Source organism: Ranitomeya imitator, chromosome 5, assembly GCF_032444005.1.
Source record: "Ranitomeya imitator isolate aRanImi1 chromosome 5, aRanImi1.pri, whole genome shotgun sequence".
In the NCBI taxonomy this organism is placed as follows: domain Eukaryota; kingdom Metazoa; phylum Chordata; class Amphibia; order Anura; family Dendrobatidae; genus Ranitomeya; species Ranitomeya imitator.
This window is the reverse complement of record NC_091286.1, coordinates 414031871-414055817: the sequence shown is the minus strand read 5'-3', so window position 1 is coordinate 414055817 and position 23947 is coordinate 414031871. Positions and strand designations below refer to the sequence as shown.

Genomic DNA, 23947 nt, shown 5'->3' with positions numbered 1-23947 from the left:
CAAAACAAATGCATACTGTAGGTATATATCGTTAAAACATCACACGATTTCAACAATAAGGGCATGGTCAGATGGCCGTGTAAATCCGACCAAGATCGGAACGCAGTGCAGGGACATCTGAATAGAAATGTAGAGTTGCCGGCCAGTCCATGCACTGGGTTCCGATCTTGGTCTGATTTATATGGCCGTCTGACTGTGCCCTAAAATATAGAGTCAAGCAATAAGACTTTTTACGCTGATCAAACAAGCATTTATGTAAACTTACCGATCAGTCTTATCATAGCCAGTGAATGGATAATTGATGGGACATGTGCACAGCGATGTTGTTTTGTTTTCTTTTTTGGCGTCTTTGCTTGGCAGGCACATACCCTATTGCTATTTTATTAGTAAAATAAAGAAATATGGATCTAGGAGGCAGCAATGAAAAAAACGAAAAAACAATCAGGATCCTGAAAGTCTGAGCCATTGTTTTCATCAGCACTCAGGAAAAAAAAGGACAAAAAGACATATTGGATATAGAATTGTTTTATAACATATTTTTATTGCTTTTTTCTGCTTTTATGCCCTTTCACTTTAATAAGCCTATCAGTCATCCAGATGTTTGTGATCTGCTTCCAGCTCCGTTATCCGACCTGTTAAATGGGCCTGCCGTATGTTAGCTGCGTGGTACCAGTTACCCGCCTCTATATCATCAGAGGTCAGGCGTCTGTTATTACGGATGAAGTAGAGTGGACGTCTGTCGTAGGAGCGCATCTTGCCTGGAATTCCATCATACTAATAAAGTGCATTCACTTTCCGCTAAGCCACTAGCAGATACATGGTGCACAAATTGTTCCAAAGTTATTAGAGTTGAAAACATTTAGAAATGGCTTTAGAATTACAGGGGCGGTAATTCCAGCTATTCAGATGGCATGTATTATCAGATTTCCGAGTATTTGTTAAACCCGCTGCACAGAACTATAGCTGATTGCAGACCATTACTTTTTGAAACCACGTGGCGGTAGTTATAAATGGGTTAAACCGGACGCTTTTTTTTTTTTACTTTTTACATCTAAGTGTATTATTTTCTTTAATGGTATATAGTTGATAAAAATGCATACTGAGACAATGGGGTCCTTCATATCACATTCAGAGTGCAGAAATATGCAGAGGATTTATTTCCACGATGCTCATTTTCTATTCTACCTTTTAAGACGCACCCCAGAGAGAAGGAAACAAAGGAGACCCGCAGCGTTAAACCTACACCACGCTCTGCACAATGAAGCACAGAGAAGGGATTTCAGCCTGTCATTTTTCTAGAGAGGAACTGTACTTGATACAATTATCTAATGCTTTAAAGTGAGCGGCGCAGGCATCTATAATGTACTACATCAGTACGTATGAGTAATTAGAAAAGCTATTAGGAAAAGTGACCAGAGACCACCAGGGAAGGATCTGCACTACATACTGCTTCACTTAGAAACTGTCACAACGGGGGACTTTAACGCACTCGCTCTGGCTCTTGTGACCATCGGAATAGGGAAGGGTTTTGAGATTTGGGTTGATATTCCGCTGTGCACAAATTACTATGAGGCTAATGATGAACGGAAACTTCTCATTCCTGTGCACACCTAGTCCTAGCAACCTACCAAACATTTTGATACCAGAGAGCTTAATTGCGTTTACTAATGGTCCACCAGATAAAGGTCTGAACGCCACGCCAACACCTGGGCCAGATTGTGGTTTATATGGGAGGGCAATGCTTGATTTAAAGGAACTGTACATGTTTGGCATGAAAGCGCATAGCACGAGCTGTCAGAATTCTCTGGTGCCAGGAGTGTCATTGTTGGGGGACGCCTCTGCTTGGTAGATTCAATCATACCTTTTTGGTATTGTTGAAAAAAAGATATACAATATTTGTGCCTCCATCGGGTGAATAGAGCCCTGTCTATATGTTACTACATCAGCTGTGACTTTAACTGGTGTAATGAACCCAAGGCCCAGCAGGGCAATGACGTATGGCTGGGTATAAATGGCATGGAGTGGCTTCTGCCAAGGGGTTCACTGTTGCTTGTTACATCTCCCACCTGAGCTGCCATTTTAGTGCCCCTGCTATATTTTACAAGATATAAAATGTTACGACCATAACCACAGACCCCGCAAGAGTCTGTCTGGATCCCAGAAACTCACTCAGCTTTTATGCACACACACTGATTTCAAGCAAACAGGTCACAAGTGAGGATGTTACCTTTAGTAGCCATTCAAACCCATTTGTGACAACTTGTGCACATGTTATCAGGCCAAAATCACCAGGGTATGTGAACTTTTGATCATGGTCATTTGGATGTTTTGGGTTGTCTTTATGATTTAAAAAGAGAAAACACATTAGTTTGACAATAAACGGCTTCACCCAACCACTAACCATGAGTGGAGAAAAAGATTTGGTGTTATCATTCATATTCTCTGAAAAAAAGGCCAAGAAAGCAAAAATGCTGCCGGGGTATGTAAACTTTTCAGCACAACTGTAGATATACAGTACAGACGAAAAGTTTGGACACATCTTCTCATTTAAAGATTTTTCTGTATTTTCATGACTATGAAAATTGTACATTCACACTGAAGGCATCAAAACTATGAATTAACACATGTGGAATTATATACTTAACAAAAAAGTGTGACACAACTGAAATTATGTCTTATATTCTAGTTTCTTCAAAGTAGCCACCCTTTGCTTTGATGACTGCTTTGCACACTCTTGGTATTCTCTTGCTGAGCTTCAAGAGGTAGTCACCGGGAATGGTTTTCACTTCACGGGTGTGCCCTGTCAGGTTTAATAAGTGGGATTTCTTGCCTTATAAATGGGGTTGGGACCATCAGTTGTGTTGTGCAGAAGTCTGGTGGATACACAGCTGATAGTCCTACTTAATAGACGGTTAGAATTTGTATTATGGCAATAAAAAAAAGCAGTTAAGAAAAACGAGTGGCCATCATTACTTTAAGAAATGAAGGTCAGTCAGTCCGAAAAATTGGGAAAACTTTGAAAGTGTCCCCAAGGGCAGTGGCAAAAACCATCAAGCGCTACACAGAAACTGGCTCACATGAGGACCACCCTAGTAAAGGAATACCAAGAGTCACCTCTGCTTCTGAGGATAAGTTTATCCGAGTCACCAGCCTCAGAAATCGCAGGTTAACAGCAGCTCAGATTAGAGACCAGGTCAATGCCACACAGAGTTCTATCAGCAGACACATCTCTACAACTGTTAAGAGTAGACTTTGTGCAGCAGGCCTTCATGTTAAAATAGCTGCTAGGAAACCACTGCTAAGGACAGGCAACAAGCAGAAGAGATCTTTTTGTGCTAAAGAACACAATGAATGGACATTAGACCAGTGGAAATCTGTGCTTTGGTCTGATGAGTCCAAATTTGAGATCTTTGGTTCCAAACACCGTGTCTTTGTGCGACGCAGAAAAGGTGAACGGATGGACTCTACATGCCTCGTTCCCACCATGAAGCATGGAGGAGGAGGTGTGATGGTGTGGGGGTGCTTTGCTGGTGACACTGATGGGGATTTTTTCAAAATTGAAGGCATACTGAACCATCATGGCTACCACAGCATCTTGGAGCAGCATGCTATTCCATCCGGTTTGCATTTAGTTGGACCATCATTTATTTTTCAACAGGACAATGACCCCAAACACACCTCCAGGCTGTGTAAGGGCTATTTGACCAAGAAGGAGAGTGATGGGGTGCTACGCCAGATGACCTGGCCTCCACAGTCACCAGACCTGAACCCAATCGAGATGGTTTGGGGTGAGCTGGACCGCAGAGTTAAGGCAAAAGGGCCAACAAGTGTAAGCATCTCTGGAAACTCCTTCAAGATTGTTGGAAGACCATTCCCAGTGACTACCTCTTGAAGCTCATCAAGAGAATGCCAAGAGTGTGCAAAGCAGTCATCAAAGCAAAAGGTGGCTACTTTGAAGAACCTAGAATATAAGACATAATTTCAGTTGTTTCACCCTTTTTTTTAAGTATATAATTCCACGTGTTAATTTATAGTTTTGATGCCTTCAATGTGAATGTACAATTTTCACAGTCATGAAAATACAGAAAAATCTTTAAATGAGATGTGTCCAAACTTTTGGTCTGTATTGTATATATGCATGCTCGAGTAGTCTCCCACATGTATTCAGGCTGTCTAGCATTCGCAAATCATGCAGTTGTGGCAACATAAACTAAATCTCCGAGCACTCACAAATACCCGAGCATACTTGGAGAAACTTGAGGAACGAATATACTCACTCATCACTAGTAGGTACACTTCAACTGTGAGTGACAGAATCTAAAAAAAATCCAGAAAATCAAATTGTATGGTTTTTACATAATTAATTTACATTTTATTGCATGAAATAAGTATTTGATTCAATAAAAAAACATAACTTAATATTTGGTACAGAAACCTTTGTTTGCAATTAAAGACGGCTGACGTTTCCTGTAGTTCTGGACCAACTTTGCACACAGTACAGTAGGGATTTTGGCCCACTCCTCCATACATATCTTCTCCAGATCTTTCAGGTTTTGGGACTGTCACTGGATTTACTATTGGGTTCAGGCCTGGAGACTGGCTAGGCCACAACAGGAACTTGAAATGCTTCTTACTGAGCCACTCCTTAGCTACCCTGGCTGTGTGTTTTGGGTTCTTGTTATGCTGGAAGATCCAGCCATGACCCATCTTCAATTCTCTTACTGAGGAAAGGAGGTTGTTGACCAGAATGTCACGATGCATGACCCCATCCATTCTCCCTTCAATATGGTGCAGTCGTCCTGTCCCCTTTGCAGAAAATCACCCTCAAAGTATTATGTTTCCCCCACCATGCTTCACGGTTGGGATGGTATTCTTTGGGTTGTACTCGTTCTTCTTCTTCCTCCAAACACGGTGAGTGGAGTTGATACCAAAAGGTCTTTTGTGAACTTCAAACAAGCCTGGGCATGTGTTGATATGAGTAGAGCTACCTTGCGTGCCCTGCAGGATTTTTATCCATGACGGCGTAGTTAGTTTTACGAAAGGTAATGTTTGAGACTGTGGTCCCAGCTCTCTTCAAGTCATTGCCCAGATCCTCCCGTGTAGTTCTGGGCTGATTCCTGACCTTTCTCAGAATCCTCCTTACCCCAGGAGGCAAGATCTTGCATGGAGTCCCATGCTGAGGAAGATTGACAGTCATCTTGTGCTTCTTCCATTTTCTAAAAATTGTGCTAGCAGTTGTTGCCTTCTCACCAAGCTGCTTGCCTGTTGTCCTGTAGCCCATCCCAGCCTTGTGGAATTTTGTCCCTGGTGGCCTTAGAAAGCTCTTTGGTCGTGGCCATGGTGGAAAGGTTGGAATGTGATTGATTGAGTGTGTGGACAGGTGTCTTTTATACAGGTAATGAGTTCTATCAGGTGCAATTAATACAGGTAATGAGTGCAGAGTAGGAGGGCTTCTTAAAGAAAAATTAACAAACCTGTGAGAGCCAAAATTCTTACTAATTGGTAGGTGATCAAATACCTATTTCATGCAATAAATTGCAATTTAATTATTTTAAAAATCATATAATATGATTTTCTGTGTTTTATTTTTAGATTCTGTCTCTCACAGTTGAAATATACCCCCTTAAAAATTATAGACCTCTCCATCCTTGGTATATGGGAAAAGTTCCAAATTCTGCAACATATCAAATACTTATCTCCCCCACTACATGTGTTTAAACATGGATGTGTGAATGAGGCCATACTCTGATAAAAATTTATGAAGAAACTTAGTTTTTTTGAAGTATAAGAAAAACGGATTAATGTCTAAATGAAGGCCATAGAATGAAATGCTTATATGTAATGAACAGTAAGTTCAACCCACCTATTCATCGGATTAAGATCGTAAGTATGTGAAGGCCAGGAAAGCAAGAAATGCTTGCAGTCATGTTCCTGCAGCCAAGGACTCATTCATACTTTAGATGATTAATGTATGAGAAAAACAAGCTACCGTATATACTCGAGTATAAGCCGACCCGAGTATAAGCCGACCCCCCTAATTTTGCCACAAAAAACTGGGAAAACTTAATGACTCGAGTATAAGCCTAGCGAAATGCAGCAGCTACCGGTAAATGTCAAAAGTAAAAATAGTAGATACCAATAAAAGTAAAATTAATTGAGACATCAGTAGGTAGTGTTTTCAAATATCCATATTGAATCAGGAGCCCCATATAATGCTCCATAAAGTTTATGATGGCCCCATAAGATACTCCATATTAAAATATGCCCCATATAATCCTGCACAAAGGTTAATAATGGCCCCATAAGATGCTCCATAGACACATTTGCCCAATATAATGCTGCACAAATGTTGATTATGGCCCCATAAGATGCTCCATAAAGATATTTGCCCCATATAGTGCTGCACAAACCTTGATTATGGCCCCATAAGGCCGGTTTCACATTGCGTTAAACAGCAGCCCGTTCAACACACACGTGAACGGGCTTCTGGCGCAAGTTCCGACATTCTCCATCGCGCTAGCAGTGACGGACCCGGAAACGCTGCAGCCCGCGTCTCAGGGTCTGTCACTCAATGACAGCACATCGCCAGCGCACGCCCATTTTGGGCGTGCGCTAGCGTTGCGTCCGACATAGAAGCTAATGGCGGCGTTAGGGGCTACGTTACCACCGCGTTATGCCACGGTGTGACGTAGTCCGTCAAACGGACGCCATTAACGCTATGTGAACCCGGCCTAAGATGCTCCATACAGACACTTGCCCCATATAATGCTTCACAAACGTTAATTATGGCCCCATAAGATGCTCCATACAGACATTTGCCCCATATAGTACTGCACAAACGTTATGGCCCCATACAGACACTTGCCCCATATAGTGCTGCACAAACGTTATGGCCCCATACAGACACTTGCCCCATATAGTACTGCACAAACTTTATTGCTCCAGAAGATGCTCCATACAGACACTTGCCCCATATAATGCTGCACAAACGGTATGGCCCCATAGATGCTCCATATAGACACTTGCCCCATTTGCTGTTGCTGTGATAAAAAAAAAAAAAATCACATATTCACCTCTCAGTCGCTCAGGCCCCCGGCACTTTCAATATTCACCTGTCTTCGTTCCAGCACCGCTCCATCTTCAGCGTCTTCTGCACTGACGTTCAGGCAACGAGGCTGAAGTTGGTTTCTTATTCGTTCAGTTTCTTATTCTGAGCTCAAGTTGGTTTCTTATTCGTAAGTTTCTTATTCGGCAATTTTGTTAACCTGTTTTTTTATAGGTTTAACAATAAAAAATAAGCATCACAATAATAAAAGACAATGCAGTGAGGTGCCCTGATGTGAATACACTTAAAAAACGCTACAAAAACATTAAAACTGGCACAAAAATGGGCATCAAAGTGGGCACCAAAGAGCGCTGAAGAAAGGGTTAAATGCCATTGGGCCACTGATCTCACACTGCAGACAAATAGAACAGGGCGCCCCACATCAAAACCAGTTATCTCTAGACTGGCCCAAATGGGTTCTGGGCATCAGAACTGGCATCAAAGTGGGCAGACAGTCAATTTTGGCCATTTGAATAAGTAACTGATGTTTTTAAGGAGTTAAATGACTTTGGGCCACTGATCTCACACATAAAACACACAGATAGTGATGACCTGCATCAAACCCAGGACCCTCCAGCCTGGCCCAAATGGGTTCTGGGCACCAGAACTGGCATCAAAGTGGGCAAACAGCTCATTTTTACAGATTTAAATAAGTAACTGATGATTTTAAGGGGTTAAATGCCTTTGGGCCACTGATCTGACACTTAAAATACACAGATATTGATGCCATGCAACAAACTCAGGTCCCTCCAGCCTGGCCCAAATGGGTTCTGGGCATCAGAACTGGCATCAAAGTGGGGAAACAGATTTGAATAAGTAACTGTATTTTAAGTATCATGTCAATGGCCCAAAGGCATTTAACTCCTTAAAAACATCAGTTACTTATTCAAATCTGTGAAAATGGGCTGTTTACCCACATTGATGCCTGTTTTGATGCCCAGAACCTATTTGGGCCAGGCTGGAGGGACCTGGGTTTGATGCAGGGCATCACTATCTGTGTATTTTAAATGTCAGATAAGTGGGCCAAAGTCATTTAACTCCTTAAAAACATCCGTTACTTATTCAAATGGACAAAATTGACTTTCTGCCCACTTTGATGCCAGTTCTGGTGCCCAGAACCCATTTGGACCAGGTTGCAGGGACCTGTGTTTGATGCAGGGCATCACTGTCTGTGTATTTTAAGTGTTAGATCAGTGGGCCAAAGTCATTTAACCCCTTAAAACCATCAGTTACTTATTCAAATGTGTGAAAATGGGCTGTTTGCCCACTTTGATGCCAATTCTGGTGACCAGAACCCATTTGGGCCAGGCTGGAGGGACCTGGGTTTGATGCAGGGCATCACTATCTGTTTATTTTATGTATCAAATCAGTGGGCCAAAATCCTTTAACTCCTTATAAACATCCGTTACTTATTCAAATTGCCAAAATTGACTGTCTACTTTCTTTGATGCCAGTTCTGAAGCCCAGAACCCATTTGGGCCAGGCTGGAGATAACTGGTTTTTGATGTGGGGTGCCCTGTTTTATATGTCTGCAGTGTGAGATCAGTGGCCCAATGGCATTTAACCCTTTCTTCAGCGGTCTTTGGTGCCCACTTTGATGCCCATTTTTGTGCCAGTTTTATTGTTTTTGTGGCTCATTTTAAGTGTATTCACATTAGGCCACCTCACTGCATTGTCTTTTTTTATTGTGATGCTTATTTTTTGTTGTTAAACCTATAAAAAACAGAAAAGAAAAAATTGCCGAATAAGAAACTGATAAATAAGAAACCAACTTCAGCTCCGAATAAGAAACTGATGAATAAGAAACCAACTTCAGCTCCGAATAAGAAACTGAACGAATAAGAAACTAACTTCAGCCTTGTGTTCAGGCAGAGGGCGCGCACTAACCACATCACTGCGCCCTCTGACCTGAGCGTCACTGCAGAAGATGCTGAAGACGGAGCGGCGCCGGAACGGAGAGCAGGTGAATATCGCGCAGTGCTCCCCTCCCCGTTATACTCACCTGCTCATGGCGCTGTGCAGTCCCTGCTTCCCCGCAGCTTCTTCCTGTACTGAGCGGTCACCGTTACCGCTCATTACAGTAATGAATATACGGCTCCACCCCCATGGGAGGTGCAGATGCATATTCATTACTGTAATGAGCAGTACCATGTGACCGCTCAGTACAGGAAGAAGCTGTCAGCGCCGGGGAATAGACGTGCAGGGACCACGCCAGGAGCAGGTGAGTATAATTAGACAGCCCCCGCTCCCCCTCCCCTGCCGACCCCTGGGTATGACTCGAGTATAAGCCGAGAGGGGGACTTTCAGCCCCAAAAGATGGGCTGAAAATCTCGGCTTATACTCGAGTATATACGGTAAATTTTATCAGTGATTTTGGTCACGGGAGTCGTCGGTGAATGTAGTCCTTTGGCCGAAACCATATTCTTTAGGGCTGTGACCAACCAAGCAAAATCTACTGTATAAGTTTTGCTCTTTTAGTTCTATATTTTTGGAATTATATTTTTGAAGCTTTAATGCTGGGATTTTCTATTTGATGAGCTTTGTGTAACAATTCTATTCTCACTTTCATTCCTACATGTGTGACTTTTATTAACCGGCAGTGATGATTAGTAAAAGTACATTTTAGAAGGAGTTCTTAAATCGTTTATTAATCAGCCCACACTTATGCTTCTCAATCATCCTGGCCAATCCGTGTAAACCATCTCATAATTTTTTTTACTATCTTTAACATAAATCTCTTCGATTTTCTCTTCTTTCATCTGCTTAATTTCCCTATTGTGTGTTGCCATTTGTCACGCAGCCACATATTTCCACTGTAATTATGATCTAAGGACTTTCAAACCTTCAAAAATGGAACGACATGCAGCATGTAAAGGGCCATGGAATAAATGGCGCTATATAAATGTATAATAATAGTAATAATGTTTGCCTTCCACATTGTACAGAATAATCCTCATTCACCAAGGTAGTGCAGTAGCGGAGCCAGACGTTCACACCTTTGAATGGGGCTTTCTAATTCTCACTCAGTAATGCATAATTGTGTGTAATCTTGCTATACTAAATAAAACATTAGAACAATAAATTAAAAGACTGAACTCAAAAAGGGAACCTCATCTTAATCTTCTCACTGATACTTACAATATAATGTCATAATTAAAGGTTTAGTCTGAAACCCAAAAGTAAGTTTCAATAATCTTAAAAAACTAATAGCTCATCTCCCGAGATCTTGATGCCGAGATCTCCATCTGCGCATGCGCCGCCCCCGGCAGACATTTCCCCGGAGTCCACCGTATAGGAAACCATGGAACTGCGGGGGCTCTGGCCTTTCACAAAATGTTCGCAGAACTCCCCACAGCACATGACACCCTCTGCGCCCTGCAGCATCGGACACCCTCTGCGGCCTGAAGTAACGCTCCACTCTTTCCTCCACCTCGGACCCCACTTCACGACGGCCAGTAAGGTATATCCGCATTATAAGACGAACCCCCATTTCCCCCCCAAATTTTGGGGAAAAAATGCGTCTTGTAATCTGAAAAATATGGTATGTATTTTTTGCCTAAAATACAAAGGAAATGTGTCATCTTTAACCTTAGCCCTTTTAGAGATCATTTTATCTTCAACTTGGTTAACCGTTCACAATAACAGGAATTTTGACCAGGGGTGCACAAACTTTTACATAACACTGTATGGGGAGTCTTGCTGCTCTGATGAAAATCTACTGTAGCAGAATTTGCTAAAAAATGATTACTATGATAGAAAAGTGCCATAAAACACAGTGCGTCACAGCTTGCTGTCTATGGAGCTTCGTAGCCTCAGAACGGTTAGTGCCCATCACTGAAAGTGGCTAAGTGAACACATAGTCATGAAAACTGGACCATGGAGCAAAAAAAAATTGTCTTTCTAAAATTCATGTGGATTTTACTTGACATGTACAACTTAGCTAAGAATTGTTGCCATCCAAGGACAGGACCACTCTTCATGACAACTATACTGCTTCATACATAGTAGTGGTATCTCAAAATAGTGGTGGCCTCTTTTAGAAAGAGAATTCACACAGATTTGCAAAAATGGTTCTGGAATGGTTTGATAAAAACATGATAAAAAGTTCAAAGTGTTGACTTTGCCTCCAATTTAAGGATCTTTTGCATCTTGGTCCAAATATCATTGGACACCTTTAGTGCTCCTGTAGAATAGATATAATTTTTTGTCAATCTCTGTTTCTGTGACTTTTTTATTGATACATAAACATTGCAAAGATATAATTTTCTTTATTACAGTGGGTTAAAGTGTAGGAGAAATGTTATGATCTGGTGGTTTAGGAGCAACATGGGACGAGCTCTGAAGGAGGTGGTACCTGTACTGACCGCAGTCCCTAAGCTCAACACAACACTAGACGTAGCCGTGGGATGCTCCTGTCACTCCCTAGGCACCTCGTCACAGCCTGAGAACTAACTACCCCTAAAGATAGAAACAGGAAAACTATCTTGCCTCAGAGAAAATCCCCAAAGGATAGATAGCCCCCCACAAGTAATGACTGTGAGTGGAGAGGGAAAAGACATACACAGAATGAAACCAGTATGTAGCACAGGAGGCCAGTCTAGCTAGATAGATAAGACAGGATAGAATACTGTGCGGTCAGTATTAAAAACTACAAAAATCCACACGGAGTTTACAAAAATCTCCACACCTGACTAAAGGTGTGGAGGGTAAATCTGCTTCCCAGAGCTTCCAGCTTAACTGAATTAATCCATACTAACAAGCTGGACAAAACATAGAATGCACGGAACGAATAAGTCCACAACATGTGGACAGAAAAGAGCAGAGCAAGGACTTAACTTTGCAGGACTGGTCAGGATATCAGGGAAATCCAAGAGAGATGTGAATCCAACCAGGAACCATAGACAAGTGGCACTGGCTGAAGGGAAGAGCCAGGCATAAATAGCCGAGCAGAAAGACAATCAGTGGAAGCAGCTGCAGACTGCTAAATCCAAGGAGCAGCCATACCACTTAAAACCACCGGAGGGAGCCCAAGAGCAGAACTCACAAAAGTGCCACTTACAACCACCGGAGGGAGCCCAAGAGCGGAATTCACAACAGAGAAAGATTATTACCTCTTGGAGAGTTGTGCAGAGTGAATTGCTCTTCAACTAAACACTATCAGGCTGAAGCCATTTCACTTTTGCATAAGTGGCCCTATTCACAATATAGAAAAAAATAGCATTTCCCAATTTTCAGTGTTTTCAAAAATGTATTTATTTTTTTCTCTGACCTGAAAAGGGTTAAATTGTGTTAATCCAACATGTAATAGATGTGAACAGGCGATAGAAGCAGTTTAAGGAAACCACCATGTGGCGCTGAATAATTTAAAAAGTGCCACAAGTGACTTGCCAAAATGGTATGATTAGCCGCAATTTATAGGGGTCAGTTGATATTATGAAATCTTTGTCGTTGGGCAACTAGGCTTGTAAAGTTAGCCATTGAATTGCAAATGATAACGGATCCTAACAACCAGATTATATAAATCTATAAATCTTCTACACCTGCTCTTTGTATTGTATTGTTTGGTGTCTTGTTGCTGTCTGTGGATGATTTTTTTGAGTTTCCTCTTTTTTTTATGTGTCTTGATGCCATAATTATGCTTTGCTTTAGCACTATGATATTCCACAGCACTTTGCACACATTATCATCACTGTCCCCATTGGGTTTCACAATCTAAATTCCCTATTAGTATGTCTTTGGAGTGTGAAAGGAAACCCATACATAAAAGGAAACCCATACATACATGGGGAGAACATACAAACTCCTTGCAAATGTTCTCCTTGATGGAATGTGAACCCAGGAACCCAGAGCTGCAAAGCAACAGTACTAACCACTGAGCTACCATGCTGTCGTTGATTTTTTTTATTCACATGGATTGAATAACTGAGAAAAACATCAATTAAAATCTTATCTGTGCCTTTTTTTTCATTTGTAGTAGGGCTTAGAACAGGGCTCCCCAACCTGTAGCTCGGGAGCCACATGTGGCTCGCGGCCCCATGAATTGTGGCTCGCGACTGTCTGCCAGCTTGATGCATTAAGTTCAGGTCTATCAAACAGGTATGAAGACCACATCTAAAAATGGTGAATTCTGTGAGTAGCCCTGCACAGAATTGCAGATCTGGATGCATTACTGGTCTTGGGAGTTTAGGGATGTTTTGTGCTATCTGTTAAAGGAGGTGCTCAAAGCTGGATGTGACAGTGTGTTGGGAGAATACTGAATGGGGGTATTGTGGGAACCCCTGGATCTCAGTGTACTGCTCTGGAGTGATTTCTGTGGAAAAGCATTGGTTATCATTATACCTGTAATGGGGGCTTTGGTTGACACTACTTTGAATGGGGTGGGAGCTGGATGTGGCTTGCGACCCTCTCTCAATGCTGAATGTGCCTCGTGACCCTCTCTCTAAGCTGAATGTGGCTCTCAAGGTCAGAGAGGTTGGGGACCAATGGCTTAGAACAATTTGCTCTTCCCAGCAGTGATCTCTACCAGCTCTTAGTGGTCACAAACCGCACCTGCCGGCGATTCATCTGCTTTCAGTGATGTTACATCAATAGAGCTCTTCCTTCTCTTCCGGTCTGCTTTGTTGACGGGCGTCACTGCAGATGTCATGTTGATTGACAGCTGACTCCCCTCTGTAGTAGTTACCAAAGACCTGCCTGTAAGTTCTTAGCCTTTTGGCAAAAAAAACTAAAGTCTCAGATAACATCTTTAGTGTTACAGTCATCTTTTTGTCATGACATAGCTGTCGAGTGACCTGGGACCAGGGGCTCCTTTCCTGGTCCTAACACTAGGGGGGTGCCCTAGCTCGCCCTGTACTTCAGATGGCAAAGACTTATCTCCTAAGTTAGCACATCGCCTGTCCCCTTCCACCACCCAGGGAAGAGGGGGCTCTACTGTGCACCACAGTACACCAACCCGACAAAGAAGGCAACAAAGTCAAGAGGAAACTGACACACACGCAAAATATTCACTCACATATACAGTGGGGCAAAAAAGTATTTAGTCAGTCAGCAATAGTGCAAGTTCCACCACTTAAAAAGATGAGAGGCGTCTGTAATTTACATCATAGGTAGACATCAACTATGGGAGACAAACTGAGAAACAAAAATCCAGAAAATCACATTGTCTGTTTTTTTATCATTTTATTTGCATATTATGGTGGAAAATAAGTATTTGGTCAGAAACAAACAATCAAGATTTCTGGCTCTCACAGACCTGTAACTTCTTCTTTAAGAGTCTCCTCTTTCCTCCACTCATTACCTGTAGTAATGGCACCTGTTTAAACTTGTTATCAGTATAAAAAGACACCTGTGCACACCCTCAAACAGTCAGACTCCAAACTCCACTATGGTGAAGACCAAAGAGCTGTCAAAGGACACCAGAAACAAAATTGTAGCCCTGCACCAGGCTGGGAAGACTGAATCTGCAATAGCCAACCAGCTTGGAGTGAAGAAATCAACAGTGGGAGCAATAATTAGAAAATGGAAGACATACAAGACCACTGATAATCTCCCTCGATCTGGGGCTCCACGCAAAATCCCACCCCGTGGGGTCAGAATGATCACAAGAACGGTGAGCAAAAATCCCAGAACCACGCGGGGGGACCTAGTGAATGAACTGCAGAGAGCTGGGACCAATGTAACAAGGCCTACCATAAGTAACACACTACGCCACCATGGATTCAGATCCTGCAGTGCCAGACGTGTCCCACTGCTTAAGCCAGTACATGTCCGGGCCCGTCTGAAATTTGCTAGAGAGCATTTGGATGATCCAGAGGAGTTTTGGGAGAATGTCCTATGGTCTGATGAAACCAAACTGGAACTGTTTGGTAGAAACAAAACTTGTCGTGTTTGGAGGAAAAAGAATACTGAGTTGCATCCATCAAACACCATACCTACTGTAAAGCATGGTGGTGGAAACATCATGCTTTGGGGCTGTTTCTCTGCAAAGGGGCCAGGACGACTGATCCGGGTACATGAAAGAATGAATGGGGCCATGTATCGTGAGATTTTAAGTGCAAACCTCCTTCCATCAGCAAGGGCATTGAAGATGAAACGTGGCTGGGTCTTTCAACATGACAATGATCCAAAGCACACCGCCAGGGCAACGAAGGAGTGGCTTCGTAAGAAGCATTTCAAGGTTCTGGAGTGGCCTAGCCAGTCTCCAGATCTCAACCCTATAGAAAACCTTTGGAGGGAGTTGAAAGTCCGTGTTGCCAAGCGAAAAGCCAAAAACATCACTGCTCTAGAGGAGATCTGCATGGAGGAATGGGCCAACATACCAACAACAGTGTGTGGCAACCTTGTGAAGACTTACAGAAAACGTTTGACCTCTGTCATTGCCAACAAAGGATATATTACAAAGTATTGAGATGAAATTTTGTTTCCGACCAAATACTTATTTTCCACCATAATATGCAAATAAAATGATAAAAAAAACAGACAATGTGATTTTCTGGATTTTTTTTTCTCAGTTTGTCTCCCATAGTTGAGGTCTACCTATGATGTAAATTACAGACGCCTCTCATCTTTTTAAGTGGTGGAACTTGCACTATTGCTGACTGACTAAATACTTTTTTGCCCCACTGTAACTGAGGAATCCACCAGTGTGTGCAGGAAGGGGAAGAAAGCAAAACAGGGAAGGATAAAGGATTATCAAGTGTACAAACAAAACAGTCGCTTAGAACTCCTCCAGCTCTCCTTCTCATACCAACTTCTTTCCCTCCTTTTGTCATGCAGCAAGAGCTAACTCTGACAAGGACTTGGTACTAGAGCCCAGATTTTATAGGGAAAAGGAGTGGCTAACAGGGCACAGCTGAACACACACGGATTTCCAACATGGCCGATTTACCCCTGTTCTGCTGGAAGAAATAAACACGTTTAATAAACCGGAGAAGTGCTTCTTTTCAGTGTCAGAGTAGGAACAACCAGACGTTGCGATCTTCTGGCTCTGCTCTGTTGCGGTAACCCCGTGACACTTTAGTTGACGTTTAAGTCTATTTGTGGAGGTTATTTTACAGCGGTTTGGTTTGTGTCTCTGCATACATTACCCTTAACATTAACTCCCAGACATGATCAGCAGGGCCCTGGGACCTGAATTTGGTGGTAGTATCGGTATAATGTTCTTTTTGGCTAATGTCTGTGGAAGTGCTCTGTACCTTCTTGGTCTGGTAGAGACTATAGTGGCCATGTTTGGGATTCCAGCAGGTAAGTCCATGAAATATTTTCCTACGTGTAAACATTATTGATTCCAGAATTAAATGCATTTTCACAAGTTTTAGTAATTACAATATGCAGTTTCTTCTATTTCCGAGCCACCTGAGCGGTATAATTTCTGGCCTGAAGGACTGGTAAGAAGCTCATTGTTCCTTATGAAGAACTTGCCCGGAATGTTATTTTTGAACATGTTGCTATTCCCTAAGGGGCAGCGAGGGTCTGATACTTGGAGAGATGAAACAAGTCTGGTGTTCTGTATTATTCTGGGTTTGATCAGACATGTTGCTTCTCCCAGCTCTTTCTCTTGTTGCAAGCTCCTCTTACTGGGCCCCTGATGCTCTTCAATTTGCATGAACAGGAAAGTCTCCCTGAAGTGAAATGTGAAAAGTTGCTAGTGCTGCCTCTGCTCATCAGTGATTCCTCTGCCTTGATGAAGACGCATGAGATAAACACACTCTCTGCCTCTCTTCCCTCGAGACACAAGTACGGAGCGCTCTGATCTGCTCTCGGAAATCACGGCTCGCTGTCCCTTCTTAAAAATGTTGTTTACTCCTAATTTTCCACTCATTTCACGCCAATCTAGAGATGGCCGATTCGCAATCATGAATATGATGCTGAGATGGAAGCGGCAACGGGCGCGTAGCTGTCAGAAAGAGCATTGTTCGATTAACACTATCCTCACTGGCTTGTCTTGATGCTTCTTTTACGTTTCCATTCACTTATATGTGATCCATAGGTTGTAATGATGCAAAATGAAGGACATTGGGGAAGGTTGCTGCTTACTATTATCTGCAAATCTTTCTGTTACCATTGATTAATACTACTGGCTGGTAACTTAATATGTTATTCAGGGCACATGACCTCGAATCATATAGCAAAGTATTAATGTACATTATTATTATTATTTTAAAATATTTTATATATAGCAAAGCATATTTAAAGTGATGGAATATCGATGATATACAGTATGCCATAATTTTCTGACTGGTGGTGTTCAGGTGATATCAACGCTGAGACGGGGGCCACACTTGCGAGTGTGATGCGAGTCTCTCGCATCAATACCCGGCACTGCCGCCGGCGGTTCGGACCGGAGCGTTCAGTTGCATGGAAATACGTGCAGCCGCATGCTCCGGTCCCGAGTGCCGGGTATTGATGCGAAAGATTCGCGCAAGTTTCTCTCACTACACTCGCAAATGTGACCCTGGCCTAAGTATGATGGTGCAACTATTCAGAAGTTATCTCTGCCCATCTGAGCTCCCTGGCTTTGGCTGTTCAGGGATTTACAACTCCACTCCGTTCATTTCAATATGACCTTGTTCTAGATCCCTGCTCAGTAGATTACATGAAACACTGATGTGCAGGGAAAACTATGGTGGACTTAGTAGCAAATTCCATTTATCCAAAATTGGCTGATTTTCACCAGCAGAAATCTCGGGGCAGTACTCAAGGAGTTTCAGTATTCAGTATATTTCCAAAAATCAGTGGTAGTCCAAGATCAGATTTTACAGGTATCTGTGGAAAGAAACTGGACTGGATTTTCCCTGAATTTTTTTTAATCAAAATAAAATCTAAAAAGCCTAATAAACTGAATACTAAATGAAAAATGATGATCCAGAATAGAGTAATTCCTAAATAAAATAGAAATAATTTTGTTATTGTCCATTTTAGTCTTTGAGAGTATACTGTACATATGAGACAGGTTGAGGGTTAAAGGGTTAGCTAGCCTTTTACAATTGATGACCTGTGCCATCAATCAATATTACCATGAGGAAAATCTGGGGAACAAAACACACAAATACTATCCGATAAACCAGCTGCAGCAAGCCACAGGTTAAAAACCAGGATAATATTCAACTGGTTTATATATGTGGTTTTCTGCGCTTCTTGTGAAGTTCCATGGATGAACCAGGACATACAAGATGAAGATATAGGTGATTTTTATTATCTACGCGTTTCGAAGTTATCCAACCTCTTCCTCAGGATAAAACCCACAGTCGGTTGTAGTTTATCCTGAGGAAGAAGTTAACTACGAAACGTGTAGATAATAAAAATCACCTATATCTTCATCCTGTGTTTCCTGGTTCATCCATGGAACTTCACAAGCAGCGCAGAAAACCACCTACATATGACAATTGAATATCAATCAATATTAAACCACTGGGCGTCCGAGTTTTTTACACCCCACTTGAATGGGACAACGCTACAATTCTTGGCATAGCAGCTACAAAAAGTACAAACCGGTCTGTGTTCCCCTTCAAAGAGTGAATTGCTGGGATAGACTACCACCAATCTGGCCCATCCTAGGGCTATGCAATTTTAAATGGCTACATTACCCCTTTAACTCTTAAGTAACTACAGCAGAGTACTGTACTGTCAGTCTTTTATATATGTTACATACATGTTCCAATAACTAATAATTTCAAAATATGATTGACAGGTGAAGGTGGAAAAAGCGGAGTTCATGTTTTGCCACAGAGCTATTGGTACGAGTTCCTTTACGGCTCCATTCTGCTTTTCCTGTGCCTCTTGGTTTGCCTGGTTGGAGCCAGTATATATGCCAAGGCCACCTTTCTCATTTTCATCATCGTCATGGTGGTTTTGATCACTGTCTTTATCAGCTTCTTTGCTGTAAATGAAAAGGTTGTTCACATTGTTACCACTGATTCTAATGGTACGAATTACATCAATGGAACATTTACCGGTTTCAAGCTGTCCACGCTCAAAGGCAATTTATACCGTAAGTATCCACCCTACATACCTGGTATACAGAGCTACAGACGTTAGAGCTGATAAATGATGATATCTAAGGAAATAGGGCTGATTGTTGAATTCTGCGCTGCTCTCCATACATGGAACGTGCCTTTCAGTAAGCATTAGTGAGACACTTGCCGGTGGATCCCATTGCTGGGTTGTTACACTTTGCGATGTTCTTCTGTTTGCGTGAAACAAAGAGCGTAATGAGGTTCCTAATTCATCAGAGGCATCTTTATGAGTGTGACTGTAGTATTCCTCTTCCAGCACGATCCGTCTCATTCACATCTCCACGTCTGATTAAACGCTTTGAACCACATTGCTGTACGTGAACCATTTCCAGCATCTGTATAGCATTTATGGAACAAAGAAGTAAATCTCATTTCCCTGATGAATCCCACATTATGACAGTGTAAAGGTCAGGAGAAAATGAAATTAAAGGAGTCTGCTGAGGGATTCTGGCAGGAAGTGGAAAGATTCAGTTCTCGTCAATTCGTTACCAAAAAAGTGGCTGATATCACTTATCTGACCTGTAGGATAAGGACGTTCGCAGGAGGAAAAAGCTATGAATGTATATTGAGAGCTACATGGTAGGAAATACCTGGAGTTCACATTTGGCGTATTCTTTCCTGCTGGTTCCTATTTCACGGTGAAAGCCCTCAGTCATGCCACAGCGACTCGTCAGGGACGCAAGAGACAACGTTCAGCACAGACTTAAGTGGCATGTTTTGTTTTTTTTTTTACTCCATAGTAGCGAATTGCAATTTAAGCGTATTATACAGCAGAAAAGTTACCGTACTCCTTGTCTTACTGTGAAACTCGCTGCCAATGGAGAGTGCAATAAACCCGCTACCTAACACAGGACAGAGAATAAACTGGGTGACTAAGTTCTTAAATACATGCTTTCAGAGTCAATATTCACAATTACTCTGATGTTGACTTCACATTGGTTACACGATGAAATTATATTTAATCATGTTTATATTAATATTTCCCACGGTGTTTGAAAATTACTCTTTTTGCCAGAGAAAGCCATGTCCAGCCTGGTCCTTGTCCCCCTAACTTTTCTTTAACACTAGGACTACTGGACTCGTGACCCCGCCTAGAACTACTGAAAGGAGTCATTTTGACTCCTTGCTTGTTTTCGTTTATTTTTAGAGTTTCATTTGTGGTTATTTATAAATAATTATATTTTTTGTAATGTATTATTATTGTAAGATCCAACAGTAATGCTTTTGATTTTTTTTTTTCTGCTTTTCTTATTTTTCTACAGAAAATAACAATAATTATAATAGACGTTTTTCAAACATTTTTTTTTATTCAAGTGCACACATATAAACAACAACTGAAGAACAAAAAGCAGAGAAAATGTAGGTGGAGGAGCATAAAAATGAAAATATGGCGCAGAATTCACCTTCTAAACATTTGGTGTTTCGCATTTTAGGCATTGCCTTTGATTTATGGCAGTACATTGCCCACACAAAGACTTACCACAAGTCTTACAATTGCCGACAGATCTATTTTTCTTGCACTTTTCTTTGATCTGGCAAAATTTTGTTTGAACCGTCACTTCTGAACATGTAGAAACTTGGGACGTGGAACCCTTTTCCCTATCTGTGACATAAGGACCACTCAACTCTCTCACAAGCGTTTGCAAAAATGCCTTGCGTGACATTTTTTGGTGGGTAATCTCCTTGAATATTATCCATGCATTTATACCCGCAAAGTCTAAGGCATTTTCAAATGCATGAACAGGCCATCTCCTTGTGCATGTTCGTGTGGTATATTTTCGTTCCATCTGATCCACTACATCTACTCCATATTTTATTTCATTGTAGCATTACATTATGCAATTTGTAATTTTAACATTAGCACAGTCATCCTTTACAGCAGGGGTGGGCAATTCAATTTGACAAGGAGCCACATGAAAGAACGTGACTGTTGTGGAGGGCCAAACCAATAGGCTGAAATTAATTTTGCTCAATATTAATATATTAATTGTAATTTTTGTTAATATTAATTACATCATATAATATTGAGCAGAGTTAAGTCAATTCTCTCTATATACAGTGTGAGCCGCCACACAGCCCTCTATATACAGTATGAGCCCTCACACAGTCCCCCTATATACAGTATGAGCCCCCACACAGCCCTCTATATACAGTATGAGCCCTCACACAGCTCCATATGTAAAGTATGAGCCTCCACACAGTCCCCCTATATACAGTATGAGCCCCCACACAGCCCCTTATATACAGTATGAGCCCTCACACAGCCCTCTATATACAGTATGAGCCCCCACACTGCCCTCTATATACAGTATGAGTCCTCACACAGCTCCCTATGTAAAGTATAAGCCTCCACACAGTCCCCCTATATACAGTATGAGCCCCCACACAGCCCCTTATATACAGTGTGAGCCCCCACACAGCCCTCTATATACAGTATGAGCCCTCACACAGCCCCCTATGTAAAGTATGAGCCTCCACACAGTCCCCCTATTTACAGTATGAGCCCCCACACAGCCCTCTATATACAGTATGAGCCCTCACACAGCCCCATATGTAAAGTATGAGCCTCCACACAGTCCCCCTATTTACAGTATGAGCCCCCACACAGCCCTCTATATACAGTATGAGCCCTCACACAGCCCACTATGTAAAGTATGAGCCTCCACACAGTCCCCCTATCTACAGTATGAGCCCCCACACAGTCCTCTATATACAGTATGAGCCCTCACACAGCCCCCTATGTAAAGTATGAGCCTCCACACAGTCCCCCTATTTACAGTATGAGCCCCCACACAGCCCCATATATAAAGTATGACCCTCAGACAGTCCCCCTATATACAGTATGAGCCCCCACACAGCCCTCTATATACAGTATGAACCCTCACACAGCCCCATATGTAAAGTATGAGCCTCCACACAGTCCCCCTATATACAGTATGAGCCCCCACACAGCCCTCTATATACAGTATGAGCCCTCACACAGCCCCCTATGTAAAGTATGAGCCTCCACACAGTCCCCCTATATACAGTATGAGCCCCCACATAGCCCTCTACATACAGTATGAGCCCCCACATAGCCCTCTATATACAGTATGAGTCCTCACACAGCCCCCTATGTAAAGTATGAGCCCCCACACAGCCCTCTTTATACAGTATGAGCCCTCACACAGTCCCATATGTAAAGTATGAGTCTCCACACAGTCCCCCTATATACAGTATGATCCCCCACACAGTGTCCCCATGATACAGTATTAGCCCCCACATAGTCTTCTGTATATAGTATGATCCCCCACATAGCCCTGCTATGGTTGTGTGAAAGTTTGTCACATATGACAGCTTAGAAAACACCATAAGACGCCTGTAAAAAATGCAAACAAGAACTCAGCAAATCCACAAACACTTTTATACCTGTGTTTTTGCTATGACTGACTTTGACTGGCTCAGTTGAAGTCAATGGGTGAAAAACGCTGCAGAAACGCACAAAGAAATGACATGCTGCAGAAAAAAATGCACTGCAAATACTTAAGGAAATGTACTGATCATGTGCACAACCCTTCAGGATTGCCATTGAATTAGCTTGCATGAGGATTTCATAGCGTTTTTGGGCCATTTCTGCGTGGAAAAAATGCAGTGTGTGCACGCAGCCTTACAGGGCCCTGTGTGAAAAAGTGACCATAAATATCATGAAAGGGGTTGTTTTAATGAAGCGATCCCTTTTAACGGTTATACCGGTAATAAAAAAAAAAATGTCTCAAAGCGTACCTGTTATTTCAGGTAACTTTTCAGAATAAGATCTTCTGTGTTTGTACATAAGGAATAACACTATAAACTAGTGGGAGGTAACTAGCTGCTCTAATGTCTCCCATACACCGTACACACAGACAGAGGGATTCCCGCTCATTTTTCTCAGAGGTAGCAGCAGCATAGAGGAAATTATATAGGACTACTGAGCTGTGTAGCTGTGAATACAGCTCGAAGATAACCTACATCACTCATAAACTTAAGCACAATCTACCTGACCAGTCCTATAGGAGCTGCAATCTGATACCTCATTGAGCTGATAGTCCATGTTGCATTGATCAAAATGGATGTGAGCTGTTTATTTTTTTATTTATTTTTTTTAGAATGTATGGTACGTTCAGGAGTTGGGTGGAGGTGAAAGTTGCTCTGAATGGGCGAATTGAGCAGATATAGATGGTGATGAGATGTAAAACAAAGTTTCTTTAATTTACCCGCACTATTGATAGATGTAACATTTGTTGATTCGCCAGTGACAATTTAATATTCATGAGCCCACAGTGTTTCTCTCCTGAGATGTAGGTCTTGTCAAGGCACTGTCATTAGGTGCATATACCTCTCTATGTCGCTCAATCATTTGTACATAATATCTTTATTATAGCACAGTATGCCAGAGACTACACTACAGGAAGAATGATGAGCTTCACCACAGTCTTTGCCGTCATGTTCAATGGTTGCACTGGGATTATGGCAGGATCAAACATGTCAGGTAAGGGTCATTTGTCTTTGGTTTGTTGTTTGCATTTTCTTTCCCAGTTCATTCATTGAGCCCAGAATTCATTCAGTATGGATAGCAGTGACTTCAGACTCACGCAACACTAGTCCTGTTTTATCATTGTAAATCTTAACCAGAGAGGCCTATGCAAGACAGAAGACTATAAAAAATAACAACGGATTGGTCATTTATAATCTATTACTAGCTCATTAGGTTATTTTATATACTATACCACAGATTGAATCTTCTTAAAAAGATGACCTGGGAATGTGAACAGGAAAATGGTCTTTCTTCTAGTTGCTGCTGTATAGGTTA

General features: G+C 42.0%; 1 protein-coding gene across 1 annotated transcript in view; it reads left to right on the top strand.

The window, feature by feature from the left end:
- The window catches only part of LOC138638055 (solute carrier family 12 member 9-like), a 415221-nt gene that overhangs the window by 111824 nt on the left and 279450 nt on the right, over positions 1-23947 (top strand). Inside the window, exons 3-5 of the mRNA XM_069727024.1 lie at positions 16211-16348; positions 18795-19094; positions 23519-23626. Of these exons, the coding sequence (XP_069583125.1) occupies positions 16211-16348; positions 18795-19094; positions 23519-23626 (546 nt within the window). The remainder of the gene's footprint in view (positions 1-16210; positions 16349-18794; positions 19095-23518; positions 23627-23947) is intronic.